At 46.8% G+C, this 22871-nt stretch overlaps 2 protein-coding genes across 2 annotated transcripts; one reads left to right on the forward strand and one right to left on the reverse strand.

The window, feature by feature from the left end:
- Positions 1 to 6523: 6523 nt before the first annotated feature.
- LOC103655034 (tryptophan decarboxylase 1) lies at positions 6524 to 8676 on the reverse strand. The gene has a single exon (XM_008681854.3). It carries the CDS (start codon positions 8428 to 8430, stop codon positions 6856 to 6858), a length of 1575 nt encoding a protein of 524 aa, XP_008680076.1. The 5' UTR covers positions 8431 to 8676; the 3' UTR covers positions 6524 to 6855.
- A 5747-nt stretch (positions 8677 to 14423) lies between these two features.
- Positions 14424 to 16982, forward strand: LOC100501262 (putative laccase family protein). The gene is made up of 5 exons (NM_001349048.1): positions 14424 to 14605; positions 14691 to 14842; positions 14958 to 15202; positions 15279 to 16448; positions 16524 to 16982. Exons 1-5 carry the CDS (start codon positions 14441 to 14443, stop codon positions 16703 to 16705), a joined length of 1914 nt encoding a protein of 637 aa, NP_001335977.1. The 5' UTR covers positions 14424 to 14440; the 3' UTR covers positions 16706 to 16982.
- Positions 16983 to 22871: the final 5889 nt, after the last annotated feature.

A 22871-nucleotide genomic window follows, 5' to 3' on the forward strand; every position in this document is an offset into this window, starting at 1 on the left:
AGGGATCACGACTTCCCATACACCTCTACCGAGGAGGCGAGGCAGGGTAACACTACGAGGCCTTTACAAAGTTCCACTAGCTTCAGAAAACCCGCTACAGTTTATAGGAAGCTCCAATGCAGGAATCCCTTGCAGGACCGCCATCGCAGCAAAATCCTCCCGAGGGCCTCCCTACACTGACCACTCCCCTACTGCCCTTGCCCCTTTCGGGTAAGGTAGTCCTCCACTAGCTTTCCTAATTAATCAGCCAAGGGCGTCCATAAACCCTTGTGGTGGCACGTGTTTCTCAAGTTAAGCTCTATGTTCCAATTAACATTAATGATCTTGACATGAACAGTAAATAACAACGGATAACAAAAGTATAATCATGAATAATGTGTATCTCAATGCCCAAAACCACATATAGCACTAGCAAGTACTACCCAAAAAGTTCAGTGGTAAACAAGGCATAAAGATAGACAAACTAGGGTAACCTATTAGGTCCCATCAAAATTAACCTATGCAGATCATTATGATTAATTAGAACATGAGTGGGTAAAAGAAGTGATCAAGGGCACAACTTGCCTGGGACTTGAGATTCCAGGTACCAACTTGCTCTTCAGATAACTCGTACCTCGCACTAGTCGTAGCAATACAAACAAACAGTGTATAGATAAAATTAACATCACACAAAACATAAGAATAAGTTGCATAATAATAATCTACGCGCTGCTACGAGATCGTGGAAACAAGAACCACTAAATTCGGAGCTACGGTTATTAAGTTATGAATTTCTGAAATTATTTAGTGCTTAGAATAGATTAATCCAAATGAATAATTTTAATTCAAGTTTCATGGCTAAACAGTGTTACTAGTTGATAGACAATATTATTACAAAATTATAGAAACTAGAATGGATCAATTTGGACTTAATTTGAAGTTTCTAGGAATTATACAAGTTTCTAGTATTGTTTTTGTATTAAAAATCATTTTCTATAATCAATTTTCTATTTTTATTGTTCTCTGGACTTGGCGTAATATTATCAGAAAGTACAGGGGCGTTAACACAAAACGTCCGCAGACTCAGAGTTTCTCTGCCGTGGATTGCGGGTTGGTTTTCAAATTCCAGGAGGGCTCTTTTGCAAGACAGCAAGCCGAAGGGGTATGGATCTGTATTAACCTTTGGATTAAAAGCCCACGGCCCAGATTTGACCCAACCATTAAAACGTTGAGACCCGACCCCGACCGTTCATCCACCGACTGACGAACGAGATGATCCCCGCGAAACAACAGGGTAGCTTTTAATCAAAACCACCCACAACCAGATCAACGGTCCACGCACACCCCCTTTCTCACCGGCCGAATCACGGCGGCACCCCGCCTGGTTGCGGCGGCGAACACGCCGGAGAACGGCAATCCGGCCCTACTGCAATTATTTTCCACAAACGAAACGTGCTATGCGGAGATGAGACAATGGCGATAGGGTTCAAGTTCACTTACCGGTGGTTGGGCACGCAAAGCTAGCTACCCACGCGGCATGGAGGGTCCACGGTGGAGCCCTATCGCCGGTGAGCAATTCCGGGGTTCAGCGGCGCCCTACCCTTTCGAAGACGGCACGGTTCGCCCCCACGTGACCCGATGAAGCTTCCCAACCAGATCACGCGCTCCAATTGTAGACGCCGGCGAGGTTCCATGGTGATTGCCGCCACCCACTGTGCAACCCCGGCACACCGTTCCCTGCTCCCACCGCAGTCGGGTTTTAGGCCACGGAGAAGAGGTAGGGAGCGGTGCCCATGATTTTATAGTCACCAAGGAGCAAGCTCGGGAGCGCGTTTGTAGAGCCGAGCCCAGGTTTTGCGGATGGCGTTGAGACGATCTCGGCGCTTTCTGTTGGGAAAAAACGACTGACAAGGCGACCCCGCCAGACATGGAGTGCACGCAAGTGCCTGCGGAACGGGGCCCACGGGCAGTGGCCCGGTGAGCGCGCGCGTGGGCGACGTGAGATCGAGACGCGGGCGCACGCAGTTACTGGCCACGAGGGCCCACACACCAGTGAGTAAGGAGAGCAGTGCGCGCGGCAGAGGGGACGTCTAGCGTGTGGGTCCAGCTTGCCAGCGATTGAGAGCGCGAATGGGCTGAGATGGGCTGGTCGCATGAAGCAGGTAAAACGAAAGTGGGCCGAGTTCTAGGGATTTTGGCCCAGGCGTCGTTTAGTAGTTCATTTCTCTTTTGTTCATTTCTATTCCCCTATTTTATCTTCTGTTTTAAATTTTAAATTTGTGATTTTCCAAATTCGAATTTCTGTTTTGAATTTTCAGATCCTAATCACAAACATAATCCTAAGGTGAATATAAATCCTACTATTATTATTTATCCTTCTTTCTATTATTTTAATTCTAGAGAAAAAATGACTGTATCACAATTTCCTTTCGCATTTTTCTGTATTTTCATTTATAATTCAAGTTATGATTCTTTTTTTAAAAAAATGCATCACAACAAAATCATCAACATGAGGTACACATTTCTGTATTTATTTATTTGCTATTTGACCCATATAATTCCATTAATTAAATATGCACAAATTAAAGAAAATCAAATAATCTCCAGAACACTTTTTATATAAATGCATGTATTTATTTATTTTATTATTTTATCTTATACAAATTTTAGGGCTTTACAAACATAATGAATCGGCGGTTCAAAATTTATATCAAAATATAAATATTCTAAATCATCGGCTCCTCTCTCTCCTCTATCTTTATTAGAGTATCTCCACTAGTTCCTAAATAAGACTTCCTACACTCAGTTTTAGCAAGTTGCTTAACACATATTGGGAACAAAATCAACCTTAGTCTCTAACAATTCCCAGTTCGTAGGTAGTTAAATATTTTAATACTATGCTAACTCGGCTTTTCTATTTATTACTTGTATCTTTGAATTTGGTTTTATTTGTATGATAAAATTCAATAATTCTAGTTCTTCTCTTTATTAATATTTCCATTCTGTATGAATCTTAGTTGGTCGTTTTTCTCTAAATTTTTGGATGGGCCATCTTCAGACTTATCAAAAGAGGATGACGAATTCATCTTTTTCGCAGCTCAAATCATTCAAAGTGCATCACTTATACATAGGTGTGAACTCGATGGCGAGCAAATGATTTTACAGTCCCCAAGTTTAAGAACTAAATAACAATATTTGGGAAGTTGGTATGTTTAGGGACCTCAATTAAGGAATTGTTGGAGGATGATTTTTGGTTAATAACACCCTAAGTTAATTTTAGGGACTTCTTTTGGGAACTAGTGGAGATGCCCTTAACAGACTATGTACCTCTTTGCTTCTAAGTATACTTACCTTTCCTATTTAAACTCATGTTTGTTTATCCCCTAGATTATATAATCCAGCTTAAATAAGTTAAGAGACAAACAAATAACACAAAATTTTAGGTGAATTATATAATCTGGATAATTAGATTATGATAATCTATAAGCAGATCATTAGGTGCTTATATAATCCATAAGTTGGATTATATAATCCTATTGTTGGGGGCCTTCTCTGCTAAAATCACTCGTTTAACCTTTTCCTTTGGCACAAGCAAGTGTATTTCAGGAACATTTCTACTGGCGGACGAAGCTGGCCTTTGGCTGAGGCAGTGTACAAGGAAGCTTCGTCTGTGCGCGCAAGTAGAAAAGATGATAGCCGAAGTCGATAACTTCGGACTTTAGTTAGAGGAGAAGCTACCAAACAACGAAGGCCAAAACCCACGCAGCCGACGATGGAGAAAATACGTTATTGTCCTGCTGTCATTTGTAAATAATGTATGTAAAGCCTTGATGGGTATGGTTGTAATTATGTACAAAGGCGGTTCATTTTCCCTATAATAGATGAACAGTGCCCTACAAAAAGGTACCTTTTCCGAGGGCCATAGTTTTGTGTTGCTTAGCCTTCGAAGAACCTTCGCGCCACCTTGTGTTAAGGAGCTGAATGTATGCTTGTAAACTCATCTAATATAATGGGAGATGGAATAAGAAATGCTAAGGCAAATATAATGTGTTTTCATACTCCGTTGAGCAATATCATTTCATTATGCATTGTTTTCACGTGCATTTCCTTCTAAAGATCTTCATCCTTCACATTAACAACTAAGGACAAAAGTCCATACTCCTAACTTGTATTGCCTTAATTTTCAATGCCTTCAGGAGATAGAAATCAAATATCCAACACCTAGAACGAAACAAATATGGCCTAATTATGGTAGAAAAATAATAACATATAAAAGGTTCCTATCAAATAGGAAAGCAACACTCGCTCTCTCCTAATTAGTGAGAAGCAATGCAATATTTTGTCAAGTTGCTTATCTTATCTAAAAGTTACTTTAATTCCTTATGTTTTAAGATGGATGGAGTATTGTTTATGTTGCCCATTCTCCACCTAAATAGTTTTTCGTATTTCATGTGCCTCCTTCCACGGGGAGCAAGGTTGGTTTTCTATAGAAAAATGGAAGGGTATAAGGGGGAGTGTATAACTAAAAAGTGAAATAATAACAATAATAAATATAAAATTAAAAAGAAAAAGACACATCATAAACCTTTGAACCATTGGCCCTTCCCTTGGGATGGAAGAGGATTCCCACCACCAAATTGCGATTGCATTTTTTGTTTGGAACAAAACTTGTCACATATAACCTCATTCTGGTACTACAAAAATAATTTCAAGAGACATTGGATTGAATTGACAAAGATGGGTGCATTAGTATATTGCCTCTAAGAATGATCTAAGGTGGCCAATTGGCAAATTCAAACTCTATAAATCATTTTTAGAGTAGACCCCTTAAAACATATACCTTTAGAAATAACTCCACTTTTAGACATCCACCAAAGAGGACCACCTTGTAAAAGAAATGCATGCCCTTTTAGCTATTAAACCCTTAGAATACCACATTATGTTTCTTTTTTATCCAGTCTCATCTCCCTCTCAAGAAGGGAGGTCAATTAGGTATCTAATTTCAAACATAAAACCAAGTTTTTTTTATAGTGCACTCCATTTAACTCTCACTCACAAAGAGTTTTACAACCTAGAGTTGATCCAATCAAGTATAACCGATAAATAATTTAGGAAGGTAATTAAGAGAGCTTCTACACATGAGGAAGAGGATCTCCACATTCTCTAAACACTGATATGACACCACTCCACATCAAGAGTGTGTGGTCATCACCACGAAAACCACCACAACTTTACTTGAAGGTCATGAAGATGTTAAGAACTCTACTTCGCTAGGATACAGGCGCAAGTCCCAATTTCTCAAAAGTCTCGAGCTCTATGACCCAAATCTTATGAAAATGTACTCTTTAAAGTTTTTTTATGCTAGATTCAGTGCAGAAATCATTTCTCAAACTTGTAATAACTTTGTGACACTCCAACATACTCAACATTATGATGCAACCACATATATCTATGCACCACTAGGTGATCCGTTGAGTTATCCTAGAATGCAGCATCTCAAGATTGAATGTCATAAATATGTATTTTTATTATAGGTCAAAAGTTTTTTAGCAAATGTTGGTTGGAATTAAGGAGAAACCATAAATTTTACTTTTTGATCTATTGCTTGGATGGGTTAAGGGATTTTTAAATTTGTGTGCCTAGTTCAGCAACAATGCCCAATTTTACCCCTCTCTAGTAGTAATGGATGAGGGGTCCTTACTACTAGAGAGGGCAAAACTAAGCTTTTCTTTTTACTAATAGAGAGTAGCAATCCTCGTGTGTGACAGAAACAAGTAGCCAGAGAACAACGAGCACAGTACAGGGAGAAACACAATCGAGCTATACACATTGGTGTTCTCGATTAATCCATGTGACTTTTAAATTTGTGTGCCTAGTTCGGTAGAAATGCTCAGTTTTGTCCATCTCTAGTAATAAAAACCTCACATCCGTTACTACTAGAGAGGGGCAAAATCGACCATTGTTGCTAAACTAGGGGTAAAGAGGGAGAACGAATAAGAAAATGCAATTTAGGGGTTGCCGACATCCTCCAATAATGACTCCAACATATGAAGATGGCTTGAGATAATAGAAGCTATAGGTCCAAGAAGAAGCAATTTATGTTGAACAGTTCTGCTAGCGGGTTACACTAAGGTGTCGTCTGGTTCACAAAATGTAACGTACATGGCAGCGGTATCAAGTTTGAATAGGACGGTATCAATTTCTAGTGTGGTATCTGATTACAGTTGGACTTAAACAAACATGGTTTAACGTTATCGGTTATCGTTCATGTTACAAATATGTGAACCAAACAACATCTAACCCTTAGTGTAAAACATATGTACTAGCATTTACATAACCATGCCACTAGTATAAACATGGGTTTAGATGTTTATATTTGATTTATAAGCATTGAGTTATACAAATGCATTCATCATAATTGTAGATCCAGATCTAAGATTTTCTAGAGCTACAAATAAATCAGCTCTAGATTTTGTAGATCTAAATAAATCTATGCCAAACAAGGCTATCATTTATAGGGACCATGATATGGCTATCTCTAATAGCATCCTTATCTTTCTCCTTTACCGTTTTCTTCAAAAGATTACTTTTTCTGTATCCTATTCTTCTTCGTCCTTTATAACTGGTCTCCTATACATAAATCTATATTAGAGACCTATTTTCTCTAGATCTTTGTACATAATGCATTTGTCACGCACTTAAATATTTTATACATATTTTAGTTTTGTTTAATATGTTGTTTAAAGTATTAAATTGGAGAGAGAAGATGAGAGAGAAGAAAATAATCTTCTCTAAATATAGGCTAGAACCCTTTTACAGTCTTTTGCTAGAGACACTCTAAATCCTAGAAAACAAGACCAAGGTTAACAAACAGGCTTAATCCACCTCTCCGTTTATGATCTCGGTTGTGGTCATCTTAATGAGATCCCACGCGTTCCGCACGTGCCTCTCCTCCTGTAGCGTGGACCCCACCGCGAACCTCAGCACGAACTTGCCACCGATCACGGTGTTGGCCAGGAACGCCCTCCCGCTTTTGTTCAGCCGCTCCATGAGCTCCCGATTGGCCACCTCGGCGTCCTCCTCCGTCATGCTGGCGGTGGCGCTCGGCCTGATCCTGAAGCAGACAAGCGCGAAGTTCCTCGGGACAACCACCTCGAACCGGTGGTCCGCGCGCACGGACTCCTCGAACACCTTTGCGATGGCCACGTCGCTGCGGATGTGCTGCCGGAGCTTGGCGGCGCCGTACGTGCGCATGACCATCCAGAGCTTGAGTCCGCGGAAGCGGCGGCCGACGCCAACCTGCATGTCCTTGAGGTCGGTGACGGCACCGGACTCGGTGGCGTGGTTCCGCAGGTACTCCGGGCGCGTCTCTAGGGAGTCGGTGAGGCGGCGCGTGTCGCGCACCCAGAGGCAGGTGCAGTCCAGGCACGTGAGCAGCCACTTGTGCGGGCTCAGGCTGAGGGAGTCCACGCGCTCCACGCCGTCGAGGTGGTGCCGGAACTCCGGGCATATGCAGGCGCTGCCGGCGTAGGCGGCGTCCACGTGCACCCACGCGCCGAACTCGGCGGCGGCGTCGGCCGCGGCGCCCACCGGGTCGACCGCGTTCGACGACGTCGTGCCGACCGTGACGCACACGTACGTCGGAACGAGCCCGGCGCCGGCGTCGCGCCGCATCGCCTCGAGAAGCCTTGCCGGATCGAGCGCGTAGTCGGTGTCGGCGCCGGTGGGGATCGACCTGACGTTGGCCGGGTCGAAGCCGGCGAGGCGGCAGGCCTTGAAGAAGGTGGAGTGCGTCTGGTCGGCTGCGTACACGGTCAGCCGCGTGATCCCGGCCACGCCGTCGGAGCCGCTCCGGCGCAGGGCGGCGTCGCGGGCCGCCACGAGCGTGACCAGCATCGCCTCGCTGGTGGTGCCGAGGATGACGCCGCCGCCTCTAGTGCCTGCGCCTCGGCCGGCGACGACAGCGCTGCAGGGGCGGTTCATGAAGCTGTCCGGCAGGAGGAGGAGCTGCGCGAGCCAGTCGAGCGCGAGCGCCTCCAGCTCCGCGGCCGCCGGGTTGGCCTGCCAGGTGAACCCGACGGTGTTCATCGCGGAGGCAACGAGCTCCCCGGCGATGGCCGCCGCGCTGTTGGTCGCCGGGAAGAAGGCGAAGAAGTTGGGGCTGGCCCAGTGCGTCGTCCCCGGCACCACGGCCTCGCGGAGCTCGTGCATGGCGACGTCGAACGGCGCGGCGGCGTTCGGCGGCGCGGACTTGAGCTGGCGGGCCAGGTAACCCGGCTCGACGCTCGGGAGCACGGGGACGGACTCCACGGACTTGTAGTAGTCGTAGATGAAGTCCACGGCTTTGTGGAGGTAGGAGCGGACGTCGTCGGCGTTCAGCGGCTGGAAGCGCTCGGAGTCGGCGTCGAACGCAGCGGCCAAGGACGAAGAGGTGCCGGAAAGGCTGCCCATGTCTGTTTCTTTGACCTGATGCTCGTTATCTGACCTACCTTAGCCAGCTATAGCAAATGCGTAAAATTTCAACGCCTGTCGAAAGCAATGCAACCGAGCTCTATGGAGCTGTGGATCAGAAGAAAGCAAGAACAAGAGCAGCTGGCTGGCTCAGATGAACCACTCGGACGTTCGATGATGTGCGTGGTGTGATGCATGTGACGCTATGGTAGTTTATAGCACAACCGAGATGCCGGACAAGGACTCAAGGAGATTAAATTGGATGAAACAACCATTTGATCAAAACATAGACGTACACTCCAAGTGGAACTCGCATATTTTGAATCAAATCAAAGAAAAAAAAAGTGATATGGCGATCTCGCTAACTCCATCAACAATCAAGGTGTGCCTCGTTCATTAGTCCAAGCTAAGTAGGCACCCATATGTGCTACATCACCGAGTTGGTGTTATAGGAATATAGGTAGGATGGTAATGAATCATGATCCAAATGCCCCTTAATAAAAAGTTAGGGTCATTAAATAATTTTAGTTAAAAATGAATATGAATAGGACCCGATCCTAATCCGATTCGATCCGTAAAGTTTGTAGTGTAAAATCTAGAGTTCATTATTACCACCCTAAAATATAGGCTCCACTTGTTCATGAGCGCAACAACCCTATTGGTTGTGGCCCCCTTTTATATCGTCGAAATAAAAGTGAAAGGGGAGCCAGCACAGGAACCAACGTTGTCTATTGTCAATCTTTTCCTACACACTTAAGACCCGATCTAATCTAATCCGTAGTAGTGGAGGGAAGGTCGCAGCCGCACCCCACTGTATCTCTCTGAGGCCACTACTGTTTCTCGTCGTTGCTAGGGAAAGAAGAATCGTCCTAATGGTGAGCTCTTCCAATCCCTGGAGATAATCTACCTTATTCTTTACGCACCTAGTGGCTAGGGTTAAGAGCAAGGTTCCTAGTTATTCTAACATTGCCATCGAAACATCGCTTTCTGCCCAAGATCCAAACCCTAGATGTGTAGTACCTTGGGTTATGGTTGATACAAGCAAAACCCCTTTAATCTACCTATTTACAATACGTAGAAGAAAGAGGGGAGAACATATGGCCCTGAATCTAACCCTGAACCCTAACTTTAGCATTAATACTATACATGTTACCTCGAGCACTAAACAGAAGGAGGAGGAGGAAAAGGACATACCTAGTCACCACCAAGTTAGCAGGAGCCCCGTCACCGCCCTGACACGCAACAACGTGTGAAGGCCTCCCTTAGGGCACCACCGCAAAAGCACTCCGCGATAGCACGCTCACCCCCAAAGGGAAGAGCTCGCTCGCGAGGTCTCTCATCGTGGCGCCGAGCATTCAACGTTCTCTGTCTCACCGAGGGGAGAAGGAGCTCGGAGTCGAGGAATGGAGAGACGGGAGGAGAAAGTTGCACCGATGCGGGGAGAAGAAAATGAATAAGCCCCAACCCCAACCAACAAGTCATATTTTGTAGTATCCCAAATTAATGACATTGATTCATGGTCGCGGATTAGGATCTTAGGGCGCGTGTGGTCCAAGCTCCCTTTTTTGGGCCATGCGAGAAAGGTTTTTTTGGCCTAGGCCCAGGTTAGGGCCTAACACACAACAATGTGTGAGGGCTTCCCTTAGGGCACTACTGCAAAGCCACTCGATGATGGCACAATCACCCAAGGGGAGCGCACGCTAGTGAGGGCTCTCACTACAGGAATCCACTTAATTCTCGTTGGCTAAGGGTCGACGGGAATAAGCCCTAAACCGACGGGAATTCGGTATATGGTTAATTCCCGTCGGCCCTAAGCCGACAGACATCAGATGTCGGGGATAACCTTATTCCCATCGGACACTAACGGGAATTAGTAATTCCCGTTGGCCATTTACAAACCGACGGGAATTGGGGTTAATTCCCGTTGGCCGCCGCGGCGGGCCGACGGGGATTAACAATTAATACCCGTCGAGCATTCATAGCTCTATGTTTCACCTGGGGGAGGAGAAGGAGCTTGGAGCTAAGCAATGGAGATAGGGGAGAAGAAAGTTACGTCTGTACGAGGAGAAGAAAATTAGTTCCCCTAGCCAAAAACTCATATTTTATAGTTTCCCAAATCAACGACGTTGGTTCATGATCGTCGGATCAGGATCTAAGGATGTGTGTGGTTCAAGCTCCCTTTTAGCCCATGTGAGAAAGCATTTTTGTGGCCCAGGCCTAGGTTAGGACCTTGTGCGCAACAATGTGTGAAGGCTCCCTTAGGCACCGCCGCAAAGGCACTCAACGACGGCACACTTAGGCAAAAGGGGAGCACATGCCCGAGGGCTTTCACCATGGTGTCGAGCATCCACCACTCTCTGTCTCACCATGGGGAGGAAAAGGAGCTCAAAATCGAGGAATGGAGATAGGGGAGAAGAAAGTTCTGCTGGTGCGGGAGAATAAAATGAGTTAGCCCCCCCCCCCCCCCCGCCCCACACACACAAAAACTCATATTTCATAGTTTCCCAAATCAACGACGTTGATTCATGTTCGTCGGATCAGGATCTAAGGGTCCGCATGGTTTAGACTTCTTTTCAGCTCATGCGAGTAAGGGTTTTTGTAGCCTAGGCCCAAGTTATGGCTTGGTGTGCAACAACGTGCGAGAAGGCCTCCCTTAGGGCACCGCCATAAAAGGCACTTGACGGCGACGCACTCACCCCCAAAAAGGAGCGTGCGCTGGCGAGGGCTCTTACCATGGTTTCAAGCATCCACTGCACTCCCTATCTCACTAAGAGGGAGGAGAAGGAGCTCAGAGTCAAGGAATGGAGAGAAGGGAGAAGAAAGTTGCACCGATGTGGGGAAAGAAAGGAATTACCCCTCCCCCCCCCCACACACACACCAAAAACTCATATTTTCTAGTTTCGCAAATAAACAACGTTGATTCATGGTCATAGGATCAGGATCTAAGGGTGTCTATGGTTCAGGCTCCCTTTTGGCCAATGTGAGAAAGGGTTTTGTGGTCTAGACCCATGTTAGGGCCTAGCACGCGAGGGGACAGAGAGGCGGCTAATAGGACATCCTCTGAGTGGGCCAACTTAGGATAATTTCCTTTGGGAACAATATAAAATAGTGCTCGGTGTTATTTATTTTCATTTTTAGTAATTTTCTTTCAAAGAAGATAATTATACAAATACTTATATAAGTATTGTACATTTTTTTGTTTAATACTTGCTGAGAAAAGTTAAGTTAAGCTTACTGAGTTTTATGAATTCTTTGGTAAGTTTTTCGACGCACATAAAAGTTTATCCTCTGTTAAATGGAAACCATCATGGAAGTTAATTTAGATAATATTGTTGATTTTAACACTAATTCGTTTAAAGTTTGTTTAGTTCTAATTATGCCCAAGGGTAGTTTAGAATTGAAGCAATTTATTTTAGTATTGTACATATATATTTAATTTAAACCAATGTTCAATTTTCCCCATGATAATGATATAATGGGAAATGAAACTACGCTATTTCAGTATTGTATACTCCGAGTAGTTCCCCGTGATGCAATGTGAAATGAAATAAAAATAGGAATCGATAAATATAAGGAGGCAAAGAAAGCAGAAAGCGTCGAACGAACCAATATTATTGACCCTGTTTGTTTTGGCTTTTAACCGGTGTTCGAGACCCTCCTTGATCGAAGATCCTCGTAGCATTAACTTCATTGTTGTTTTCAAGTCCATTTTAGGTATGACAGGTAATTGCCGAATGATACATGCATCACATTTGCAAATACAAAGCTATAGGCTTCGACTCAGCCGCATGAACGCGTGACAAAGAAACCAGCAAGGGTAGGGTGAAAACTTCAAGACGTGATCAACAAGACTACGAAGAGAAAAGAGGACAGTGCCCTTAGCAAGTTTCATAGTTCATATGTATGGGACTGATGGCATAGTTGTAATTTTTATGAGGCTATACCTCGTGACTTTTTCGACGGAGACGAGCTGAATTGCTCTATATCTACGAAGTTGTTCTGTCCCTTTATCTTTATATTGTTTTTTTATTAAAACCGAAGGTATATATAATTATAACTATTTCTTATCAATGAAGAGGTGAAGACGAAGAGTCACATTCGTACATTTTAGATGAGCTGTTCACTAAACTTTTGTGTCCCCCCCCCTATTTATTCATTATTCATTTCACTAGCCTCATTCCTTAATCTCTTTAAGGAGAGTTGATTAAAGGGTGAAAAGAGATGTTAATTCACTTATGTTGTCTTGTTTTTGGTATCTTTTATGAATCGAAAATAAGTGACCAACACCCGGATTCTGGCCGTCGGAATCACTCAAACGCTTTGTTTCTCAACTTGCTTCTGTGAGAATCGCTTCTAAGAAAATCGCCAAAATCAACGTGAATGCAGAATCCGCCGAGTCATCATCGTCGCTTTCTACACCCTAAAAAAAGTGCAAACCCTTTCATCTTCCTCCGCATGCAAGTTGCATGATATCTAGATTCTTGTAACATCTAGATTATATAGGAATTTAGATTCTTAGGAAAAAGCTCTACATAAAGATATTGCAAACAAGCCCATTGTATGCCGTCTAAGCAAGCACCTTCAGTCTAAGCTCTACCTAATGTTGCATGCGATGCTAGGAGCATGTGCGGGTCTATAGGGAGTAGTGTGGCCAAAGAGTCGTGGGAGGCACGTGGCTCCCGCCGGAGAAGCCGCCGCAACATCACGCATCCCCTCCATGCATGCATGGTGGGTGTGTGTTGGATCCACTGATCGGCAGAGAGATCAGGCACTTGTGCTAGCGATGAATCCCAAGGCCAGAGCTGCTGCATCGTCTATGGTTTCCTTGCATTTGCATGTGTTCGGCTGTGCCTTTCATGCGCCGCTCAAGGTAACTGTCGTATTTGGAGACTGCGACGCGTTGGCTCGTGTTCCCAGAGTCGTCGTGAACAATCATGCACGATTCATCTGACCTTGAGTATCTATGAGTCTATTTGTCGCAGCTCTATCGTTTTAAAATTAAATCTACATCTAAAATTTAATCTTATAGTAGCTTGTAGTGATCTCGAACTAGTAGACCCGTTAGTTAGTTAGTTAGTTAGTTAGTTATCGGGCCCAGCGACCATGGACTTATGGTTAGTTAGAGCGGCGGCTAGCTGCCCATGAGAGAGAGACTCGGTCAAATCATGGACCAGCAGAGATGAAATGATGGGCTAGTGATCAGAAATACTACTACTACTAGGGAGCAGATCGAGCCGGCCTACGACTATGCAATGCGTGATCACCCCTGCAGGCTTTTTTGTTTAATCACTAGTGGTCTATAGCCACCTAAACGTTTCACTAGAATCCGACACTTTATCAAGTGCTCGACGCTTTACCGAGTGCTTTCTGTCGACAAAAGCGTCGTCTCCATTACCGGCCTCCATGACGACGCATTTTATTTACCGAGTATCGAACGCCCGATAATAAGTACTCGATAGAGAAGCCGTTGCTGATATACAGTTTGTCGAGATCTCTTTGTCAAGTATCACATTCGGTGAAGCCTTCACCGAGTATTTTCCAGGAGCCGGTTTCGTGTCTAGAGAAGCACTAAAAAGAAATTAAAATCAGATCATTGGAGCCGATGTCAAGAGTCAAGATACATATGCGTATGTATATATACGATCCTATCTATCATTGTGGTCATGTGCATCATCCCATCGTCCCATGTGTGCTGCTGTTGTATAGTACTTCAGTAGTACATGCTGGTCATCGTCAGATCTAACAAGGTCAGCTGACATTGGTAACTGAACACGTATCTGCAGGTACAAGGTACGAAGAAGAAGAAAAAAGGAACATGCATGGCCGGTGAAATTAATTAAACAAAGAAGAAGAAGAAGATAGAATTGCATGGGTGTTGGTGACACGCAATTAATGGCGCTCGTGGTCGATCGGCCGGCGTCGTCAACGCCCCTGTAATGACAGTGTTGTTAGCAGGCCAGGTACTTAGCACTGGCCTACCTGCCAAAACACACATCCGATCCGTAGTGGTATGGTAGCCTACCTGCTGAGCAAACCGAACGGTAGTTGGAAAGCCAGCATGAAGGTCTGGGTGGGACTCCCTGCTGCTGCAGCTGTCGTCGTCGTCTTCCTCATCTTCGCCGGCGTGGCGGCTCTACCAGCGGCCATGGCAGCCGTCGTCGAGCACACCTTCGTTGTAAGCAGCATGCATGTGTGTATACATACATACTGTACTGGCTCTGAACAAGCTAATTACGGGAACAATGTATGTACATATGCAGGTGAGCCAAGTAAATCTGACGCGCTTGTGCAAGGAGACGCTGGTCACCGTGGTGAACGGGCAGCTCCCGGGGCCGGCGATCGAGGTCACGGAGGGAGACTCGGTGGTCGTCCATGTCGTCAACAGGTCGCCGTACAACATGACGATCCACTGGTAATGGATCGATCCTTCCTTTTTCCACCGAATCCGAGTCCATCTCCATCGACCGATCCTAGCTAATTCCTACGCCCCTCCGGTCATGTGTTTCTGAATGATCTCCTGCGCTCAGGCATGGAGTGAAGCAGCGGCTCAACTGCTGGGCCGACGGCGTGCCGATGGTCACCCAGTGCCCCATCTTGCCAGGCCGCAGCTTCACCTACCGGTTCAACGTCGCCGGACAGGAAGGCACCTTGTGGTGGCACGCCCACGTCCCCTGCCTGCGCGCAACCCTGCACGGGGCTCTCATCATCAGGCCCAGACACTCGCCGTATCCCTTTGCTCCAAAGCCTGACAGGGAGATCCCCGTCGTCATAGGTAGGTAGAAGCATTTCGTCAGTTGATTTATATCTTTTCTTTTCTGATGAGCTACTGTGCCACAACATCACACCAGGTGAATGGTGGGATATGGACCTTGCGCAGTTGGACAGGAACACGATGGACGGTTTCCTTGTCGACGTCCCAACCGGAAGCACGATCAACGGCAAGCTTGGAGACCTCTACAGCTGCTCCGGCGCCGCGCAAGACGGGTTCGTGCTGGAGGTGGAGCCCGGCAAGACGTACCTGCTGCGGCTGATGAACGCCGCCCTCTTCTCCGAGTACTACCTCAAGGTCGCCGGCCACAGGATGACGGTGGTCGCCTCCGACGCCAACTACGTCAGGCCCTACACCACGGACGTCGTCGCCATCGCGCCCGGCGAGACCATGGACGTCCTGCTGCCGGCCGACGCGCCTCCGGGCAGGTCCTACTACATGGCCGCGCTGGCCATACAGGCGCCCGAGCCCGACGTGCAGGTCCCGCCGACCATCACGCGCGGGATAGTCCAGTACCGCAGCAGCAGCAGCGACGTCGCCGTCGATGGTGTCGTCGTCCCTGCAGCAGATCCCGCAGTCGTCATGCCCGACATGCCTGACCAGCACGACACGACCATCAGCTTCCACTTCCACGGCAACCTCTCGAGCCTGCGCCGCCGCCACCGGGTGCCGCCGGCGCGCGCCGACGACCACATGCTCGTCACGCTCAGCCTGGGCTCCGTGTGCCGCGACGGCGGGCGGGCGTGCGCCAGGAGCGACAGCGACGAGTCCATCATCGTGGGCACCATGAACGACGTCTCGTTCCGGGCGCCCACGGCCGCGGCGATGCCGCTGCTGGAGGCGCACTACTACGGCCGCGGCGACATGGCGATGGCGGCCGCCGCCGGCGTGGAGCTCCGCGCGCTCCCGGACGCGCCGCTGCGCGTGTTCAACTTCACCGACCCGGCCTACATCCCGTACGGGCCCAAGGAGGCCCCGCTGGAGCCGACGGAGAAGCAGACCACGGTGCGGCGGTTCCGCCACGGCGCCGTCGTGGAGGTGGTGTTCCAGGACACGGCCGTCATGCAGAGCGACTCCAACCCCATGCACCTGCACGGCCACGACATGTTCGTGCTCGCGCACGGGCTCGGCAACTACGACGCCGCGAGGGACGTGGCCACCTACAACCTGCTGGATCCGCCGCTCAAGAACACCGTCGTCGTCCCCAGGCTCGGCTGGGTCGCCGTTCGATTTGTCGCCGATAATCCAGGTGCATGCCTAATCAATTTTTATCTATCATGTTGGGGCACTATAGCAAGCTTAAACTTTTGTTTCTTGTGTACAGGAACATGGTACATCCATTGCCACTTCGATTTCCATTTGTCCATGGGCATGGTAGCCGTTTTCATCGTAGAGGACGGATCATCGGCGGACACCTACCTTCCTCCACCTCCCGCAGATTTACCAAAATGTGGATCTAACAAAGGAGGCCTTTATTTGCCAGAGGAATTCTACCTCCAAAAATGAAGAGAGTCACAAGAGACAGTGCCAAGAGCAAGCGAAGGAACCTATGAGAGGACATGTTGGTTAATAGCACTAGTAGTATACAAAGTATATTTAGAAATGATTAGGTTTTTATGAGGCGTGGTTTTCATAATCGCCCCTACCTATGCTAGTACCCTCCTCCCGAAGGTCCTCTACAGTGAATCACATATCACTCCCTGAATCAGTATATCCATGTCCCACCGTGTAATGTGTTGTATAAGCCATGTATGACATCTTTTCAAAGTTAACATCATCCTCATATTATTCCCTAAGTATAATAGCCGGCCGGTCTGCTACCTAGGCGCGGGAGCGGATCCTCCTCTGCACGCTTTCGGACGGTCCGCGCCTGGGAGTGGACAGTGCGCCAGAGTCTTCTTCTCCGCGAAGAACCTTAGAACTCGCCCTCGGGAGAGATCCCGTCTAGGGGAGAGTTCCAAGGCGTTGCTCCGGGTCCACAAGCTGCCTAGTGCATCTCTAATCAGTGTAGAGTCGAAGAGAGATTGTTGTGAAAGACTAAACTATAACTAAACCTAAGGCTAGATTCTTCTACTCCTAGGAATTGGAAGAACGATGCAAATAAGGTAAAATTGATTATATTTGATTGGATCGATTGTGAGGGGTTCAATCGGTCGTACCCCTTCATCTATATAAAGGGTGAATGTCTGGACCCGTTACAAGTCGGTTCTCGAGTTAATCCCGTAGGTTTTGCTAACAAATCACGCTAGAAATTCGAAACCCTAACTGATTCTGCGAACGCGCGGACCATCCATGTCGCCACCGCGGACCGTTCGGTCTGTCGGTGTCTAGTGTCCGACCGCACACCCGGGTACCCTCGTGGTGCTTTTGGGTAGGACGGTGTCGCTGATTGTAGCTCGATGGTTCGTGACGGATGCACGAGAAAGAGAGTCGGGCGATTTTCTACAGGTTCGGGCCGTTTTGAGAGGCGTAATATCCTACTTCCTGAGGTGGCTTTGTATGTGTACGTGGTGTGTTTACAAGTGGTGTTTACCGAATGGAAAGATGCTAATAAGATAAAAATGATGGGGTTCCCCTAGGCCTTATACACACGACCGTGGGGCACTCCCTACGCACATGTTGATCACACTCTTCCAACTTATCTTCTAGCTAATAGCGAACAGACTTTGCTTATCTTAAGGAAAACCCGATGGCTTCGTCCCGATCTATCTCCGGCGTTTGAGGGCGTCGGGCATGGGAAAGACGGATGGCTCCATCAAGATTACGCCTAATTGAGAGCACCTAGAGGGGGGGTGAATAGGTGATCCTGTAAAACTTAAAACTTAAGCCACAAAACTTGGTTAAGTGTTAGCACAATAATCACTAAGTGGCTAGAGAGAAGATCTTGCACAATACGATAACCACAAAGAGTTCAACACAGAGAAGACACAGTGGTTTATCCCGTGGTTCGGCCAAGTACAAAACTTGCCTACTCCACGTTGTGGCGTCCCAACGGACGAGAGTTGCACTCAACTCCTCTCAAGTGATCCAATGATCAACTTGAATACCACAGTGTTTTGCTTTTCTTTTCTTATCCCGTTCGCGAGGAATCTCCACAACTTGGAGCCTCTCGCCCTTACACTTTTGATGTTCACAAAGAATCACGGAGTAAGGGAGGGATGAGCAACGCACACAAGACTCAAAAATCAGAGCAACAACACGCACACAAGTCGCAACTAGATCTCGCAACACAACCCAATGAGTTTACAACTCAACAAGAGCTCTAGATGCTATCACAAAGAAACGAATGCGTGGAATCGAAGTCTCGGTGCTTAGGATTGCTTTGAGTATGCTTGATGTTCTCCTCCATGCGCCTAGGGGTCCCTTTTATAGCCCCAAGGCAGCTAGGAGCCGTTGAGAGCAATCTGGGAAGGCAATTCTTGCCTTCTGTCGCGTGGCGCACCGGGCACTGTTCGGTGCCTGATTTCTTTCCTTAAATGGCGAAGCCGACCGTTGGCAGACTTGGAGCCGTTGGCGCACCGGACATGTCCGGTGCACACCGGACAGTCCGGTGCCCCCTTCTAGCCGTTGGCTCGGCCACGTGTCCCGCGCAGATCGCGCGGCCGACCGTTGGCCCGGCCGATAGTTGGCTCACCGGACAGTCTGGTGCACACCGGACAGTCCGGTGCACACCGGACAGTCCGGTGCACACCGGACAGTCCGGTGCACACCGGACAGTCCGGTGAATTATAGCCGTACGTCGCCGGTGAATTCCCGAGAGCGGCCACTTCGCTCGAACCAGCCTGGCGCACCGGACACTGTCCGGTGCTCCCAGACTGAGCAGATTCTTGGCTGCTCGAGCTAAGACATTTTCAATTGGATTTTTCCTGTTTCTAGCACTTAGACACAATACATTAGTCCATAAAACAATGTACTAAGTCTGAGAAACATACCTTTATCCTTGGTTTGTACTTTGTCCACCATTTTACACTTAAGCACATGTGTTAGACACTAAATCACCAAAATACTTAGAAATGGCCCAAGGGCACATTTCCCTTTCAATCTCCCCCTTTTTGGTGATTTATGCCAACACAAATTAAAGCAAGTAGAACAAATACAAACTTACTTCAAATAAGAACTCAAATCGTTTTGATTCAGATTTGACATATATGGATCACTCTTTGCCACCACTTGGTTTGTTTTTGCAAATCAAACTCAAATTTCTATCTCTAAGTCAAACACACATGTTAAGACATAAAGAGAGTCATTCCAAGAGAGATTGATTCAAAATTTCAAACTCTCCCCTTTTTCCCATAATCAACATTTCTCCCCATAAGAAGCCAACTTTTGAAAAGAGAGACAGTAAAAGAGTTTTGACAAACCAAAAGCTCTATTCTACTATTTTCAAAATCTCTCAAGTGGTAGCTGATCCATTTATTGCTTTGGCCTTTATTTTCTCCCCCTTTGGCATCAAGCACCAAAACGGGATTAATCTTGGCCCAAGAACCCCATTGCCTCACCAAAATCTTCAATAAGAATACAAAGGCAATAAGAGTATATGAGATGAACTTGGAATAAGTTACCCTCTCATCGGAGTGCAGTGGAAGTCTTTCATGGTCCAAGTCCACCTTTTTCCCTTTCAAAACTCCTTTGAGACTAAAACAAGCGAACTCAAGCACATGGTTAGTCTCAAAGGGTCAAGTTGTAACACATCTCCCCCTAAACATGTGCATCACTTTGCAACGGATTTGTGAGGTTCAGGGAGTGTTGGTACAACTTGAGCACCATTAATAAGCAACAAAATGCATAAGGAACATGATCAAAGGCATAAACACATGTATGCTATAAATCAATCCAGGTTCCGCGAATCTAAGACATTTAGCTCACTACGCAACCTGCAAAAGGTCTTCTCATCTAGAGGCTTGGTAAAGATATCGACTAGCTGGTTCTCGGAGCTAACATGGAATACTTCGATATCCCCCTTTTGCTGGTGGTCTCTCAAAAAGTGATGCCGGATGTCTATGTGCTTTGTGCGGCTGTGCTCAACAGGATTTTCCGCCATGCGGATAGCACTCTAATTATCACATAGGAGTGGGACTTTGCTCAGATTGTAGCCAAAGTCCCTGAGGGTTTGCCTCATCCAAGGTAGTTGCGCGCAACACTGTCCTGCGGCAACATACTCGGCCTCAGCGGTGGATAGGGCAATGGAGGTTTGTTTCTTAGAATTCCATGACACCAGGGACCTTCCTAAGAATTGGCACGTCCCCGATGTACTCTTCCTATCGACCTTACATCCAGCATAGTCGGAATCTGAATATCCAATTAGGTCAAAGGTAGACCCCTTTGGATACCAGAGCCCGAAGCAAGGCGTAGCAACTAAATATCTAAGGATTCGCCTCACTGCCACTAAGTGAAACTCCTTAGGATCGGATTGAAATCTAGCACACATGCATACGCTAAGCATAATATCCGGTCTACTAGCACATAAGTAAAGTAACGACCCTATTATTGACCGGTATGCCTTTTGATCAATGGACTTACCTCCTTTGTTGAGATCAGTGTGTCCGTCGGTCCCCATCGGAGTCTTTGCGGGCTTGGCGTCCTTCATCCCAAATCGCTTCAGCAAGTCTTGTGTGTACTTCGTTTGAGAGATGAAGGTGCCATCCTTGAGTTGCTTCACTTGGAACCCAAGGAAGTAGTTCAACTCGCCCATCATTGACATCTCGAATTTCTGCGTCATCACCCTGCTAAACTCTTCACAAGACTTTTTTATTAGTAGAACCAAATATTATGTCATCGACATAAATTTGGCACACAAACAAATCACCATCACATGTCTTGGTAAACAGAGTTGGATCTGCTTTCCCAACCTTGAAAGCATTAGCAATTAAGAAATCTCTAAGGCATTCATACCATGCTCTTGGGGCTTGCTTAAGTCCATAGAGCGCCTTAGAGAGCTTACACACGTGGTCGGGGTACCGTTCATCCTCGAAGCCAGGGGGTTGCTCCACGTACACCTCCTCCTTGATTGGCCCGTTGAGGAAATCGCTCTTCACATCCATTTGGAACAACCTGAAAGAATGGTGAGCGGCATATGCTAGCAAAATACGAATGGACTCTAGCCTAGCCACAGGAGCAAAAGTCTCCTCAAAGTCCAAACCTGCGACTTGGGCATAACCTTTTGCCACAAGTCGAGCCTTGTTCCTTGTCACCACCCCGTGCTCGTCTTGTTTGTTGCGGAACACCCACTTGGTTCCCACAACATTTTGCTTAGGACGAGGCACCAGCGTCCAAACTTCATTCCTCTTGAAGTTATTGAGCTCCTCTTGCATGGCCAACACCCAGTCCGGATCAAGCAAGGCCTCTTCTACCCTGAAAGGCTCAATAGAAGAGACAAAGGAGTAATGCTCACAAAAATTAACTAATCGAGATCGAGTAGTTACTCCCTTGCTAATATCACCCAGAATTTGATCGACGGGATGATCCCTTTGAATCATCGCTCGAACTTGGGTTGGAGGTGCTGGTTGAGCTTTTTCCTCCATTACATGATCATCCTGTGCTCCCCCTTGATCACACGTCTCCTGTTCATCGTCTTGAGTTGGGGGATGCACCATAGTTGAGAAAGAAGGTTGATCTTGCTCCTTTTGTTCATGTGGTCGTACATCACCAATCGCCATGGTTCGTATAGCGGCCGTCGGAACATCTTCTTCATCTAAATCATCAAGATCAACAACTTGCTCTCTTGGAGAGCCATTAGTCTCATCAAATACAACGTCGCTAGAGACTTCAACCAAACCCGATGATTTGTTGAAGACTCTATACGCCTTTGTATTTGAGTCATAACCTAACAAAAACCCTTCTACAGCTTTGGGAGCAAATTTGGAATTCCTACCCTTCTTCACTAGAATGTAGCACTTACTCCCAAATACACGAAAGTATGATACATTGGGTTTGTTACCGGTTAGTAGCTCATACGAAGTCTTCTTGAGGAGGCGGTGAAGGTAGACCCTGTTGATGGCGTGGCAAGCCGTGTTCACGGCTTCCGACCAAAAGCACTCGGGGGTCTTGAACTCTCCAAGCATTGTCCTCGCCATATCGATGAGCGTTCTATTCTTCCTCTCTACCACACCATTTTGTTGTGGTGTGTAGGGAGTGGAGAACTCGTGCTTGATCCCTTCCTCCTCAAGAAACTCCTCCACTTGAAGGTTCTTGAACTCGGACCCGTTGTCGCTCCTTATCTTTTTCACCTTGAGCTCAAACTCATTTTGAGCTCTCCTTAGGAAGTGCTTGAGGGTCCCTTGGGTTTCAGACTTATCCTGCAAAAAGAACACCCAAGTGAAGCGGGAAAAGTCATCAACAATAACTAGACCATACTTACTTCCCCCTATGCTTAGATAGGCGACGGGTCCGAAGAGGTCCATATGTAGCAGCTCCAGGGGTCTTGATGTGGTCATCACATTCTTGCTGTGATGCGCTCCTCCTACTTGTTTACCTGCTTGACAAGCTGCACAAGGTCTATCTTTTTTGAAAGTAACATTGGTTAGACCTATCACGTGTTCTCCCTTTAGAAGCTTGTGAAGGTTCTTCATCCCCACATGTGCTAAGCGGCGATGCCACAGCCAGCCCATGCTAGTCTTAGCAATTAAGCATGCATCTAGACCGGCCTCCTCTTTTGCAAAATCAACTAAATAAA

This window comes from Zea mays, chromosome 4 (genome assembly GCF_902167145.1).
Source record: "Zea mays cultivar B73 chromosome 4, Zm-B73-REFERENCE-NAM-5.0, whole genome shotgun sequence".
Classification (NCBI taxonomy): domain Eukaryota; kingdom Viridiplantae; phylum Streptophyta; class Magnoliopsida; order Poales; family Poaceae; genus Zea; species Zea mays.

Bases quoted from the DNA above. Each gene is read 5' to 3' on its own strand.
- LOC100501262 (NM_001349048.1), top strand. From the start codon at position 14,441: ATGGTAGCCTACCTGCTGAGCAAACCGAACGGTAGTTGGAAAGCCAGC. The intron at 14,606-14,690 runs GTAAGCAGCATG...GTACATATGCAG, and splicing joins TCGTCGAGCACACCTTCGTT to GTGAGCCAAGTAAATCTGAC. The intron at 16,449-16,523 runs GTGCATGCCTAA...TCTTGTGTACAG, and splicing joins ATTTGTCGCCGATAATCCAG to GAACATGGTACATCCATTGC.
- LOC103655034 (XM_008681854.3), bottom strand. From the start codon at position 8,430: ATGGGCAGCCTTTCCGGCACCTCTTCGTCCTTGGCCGCTGCGTTCGAC.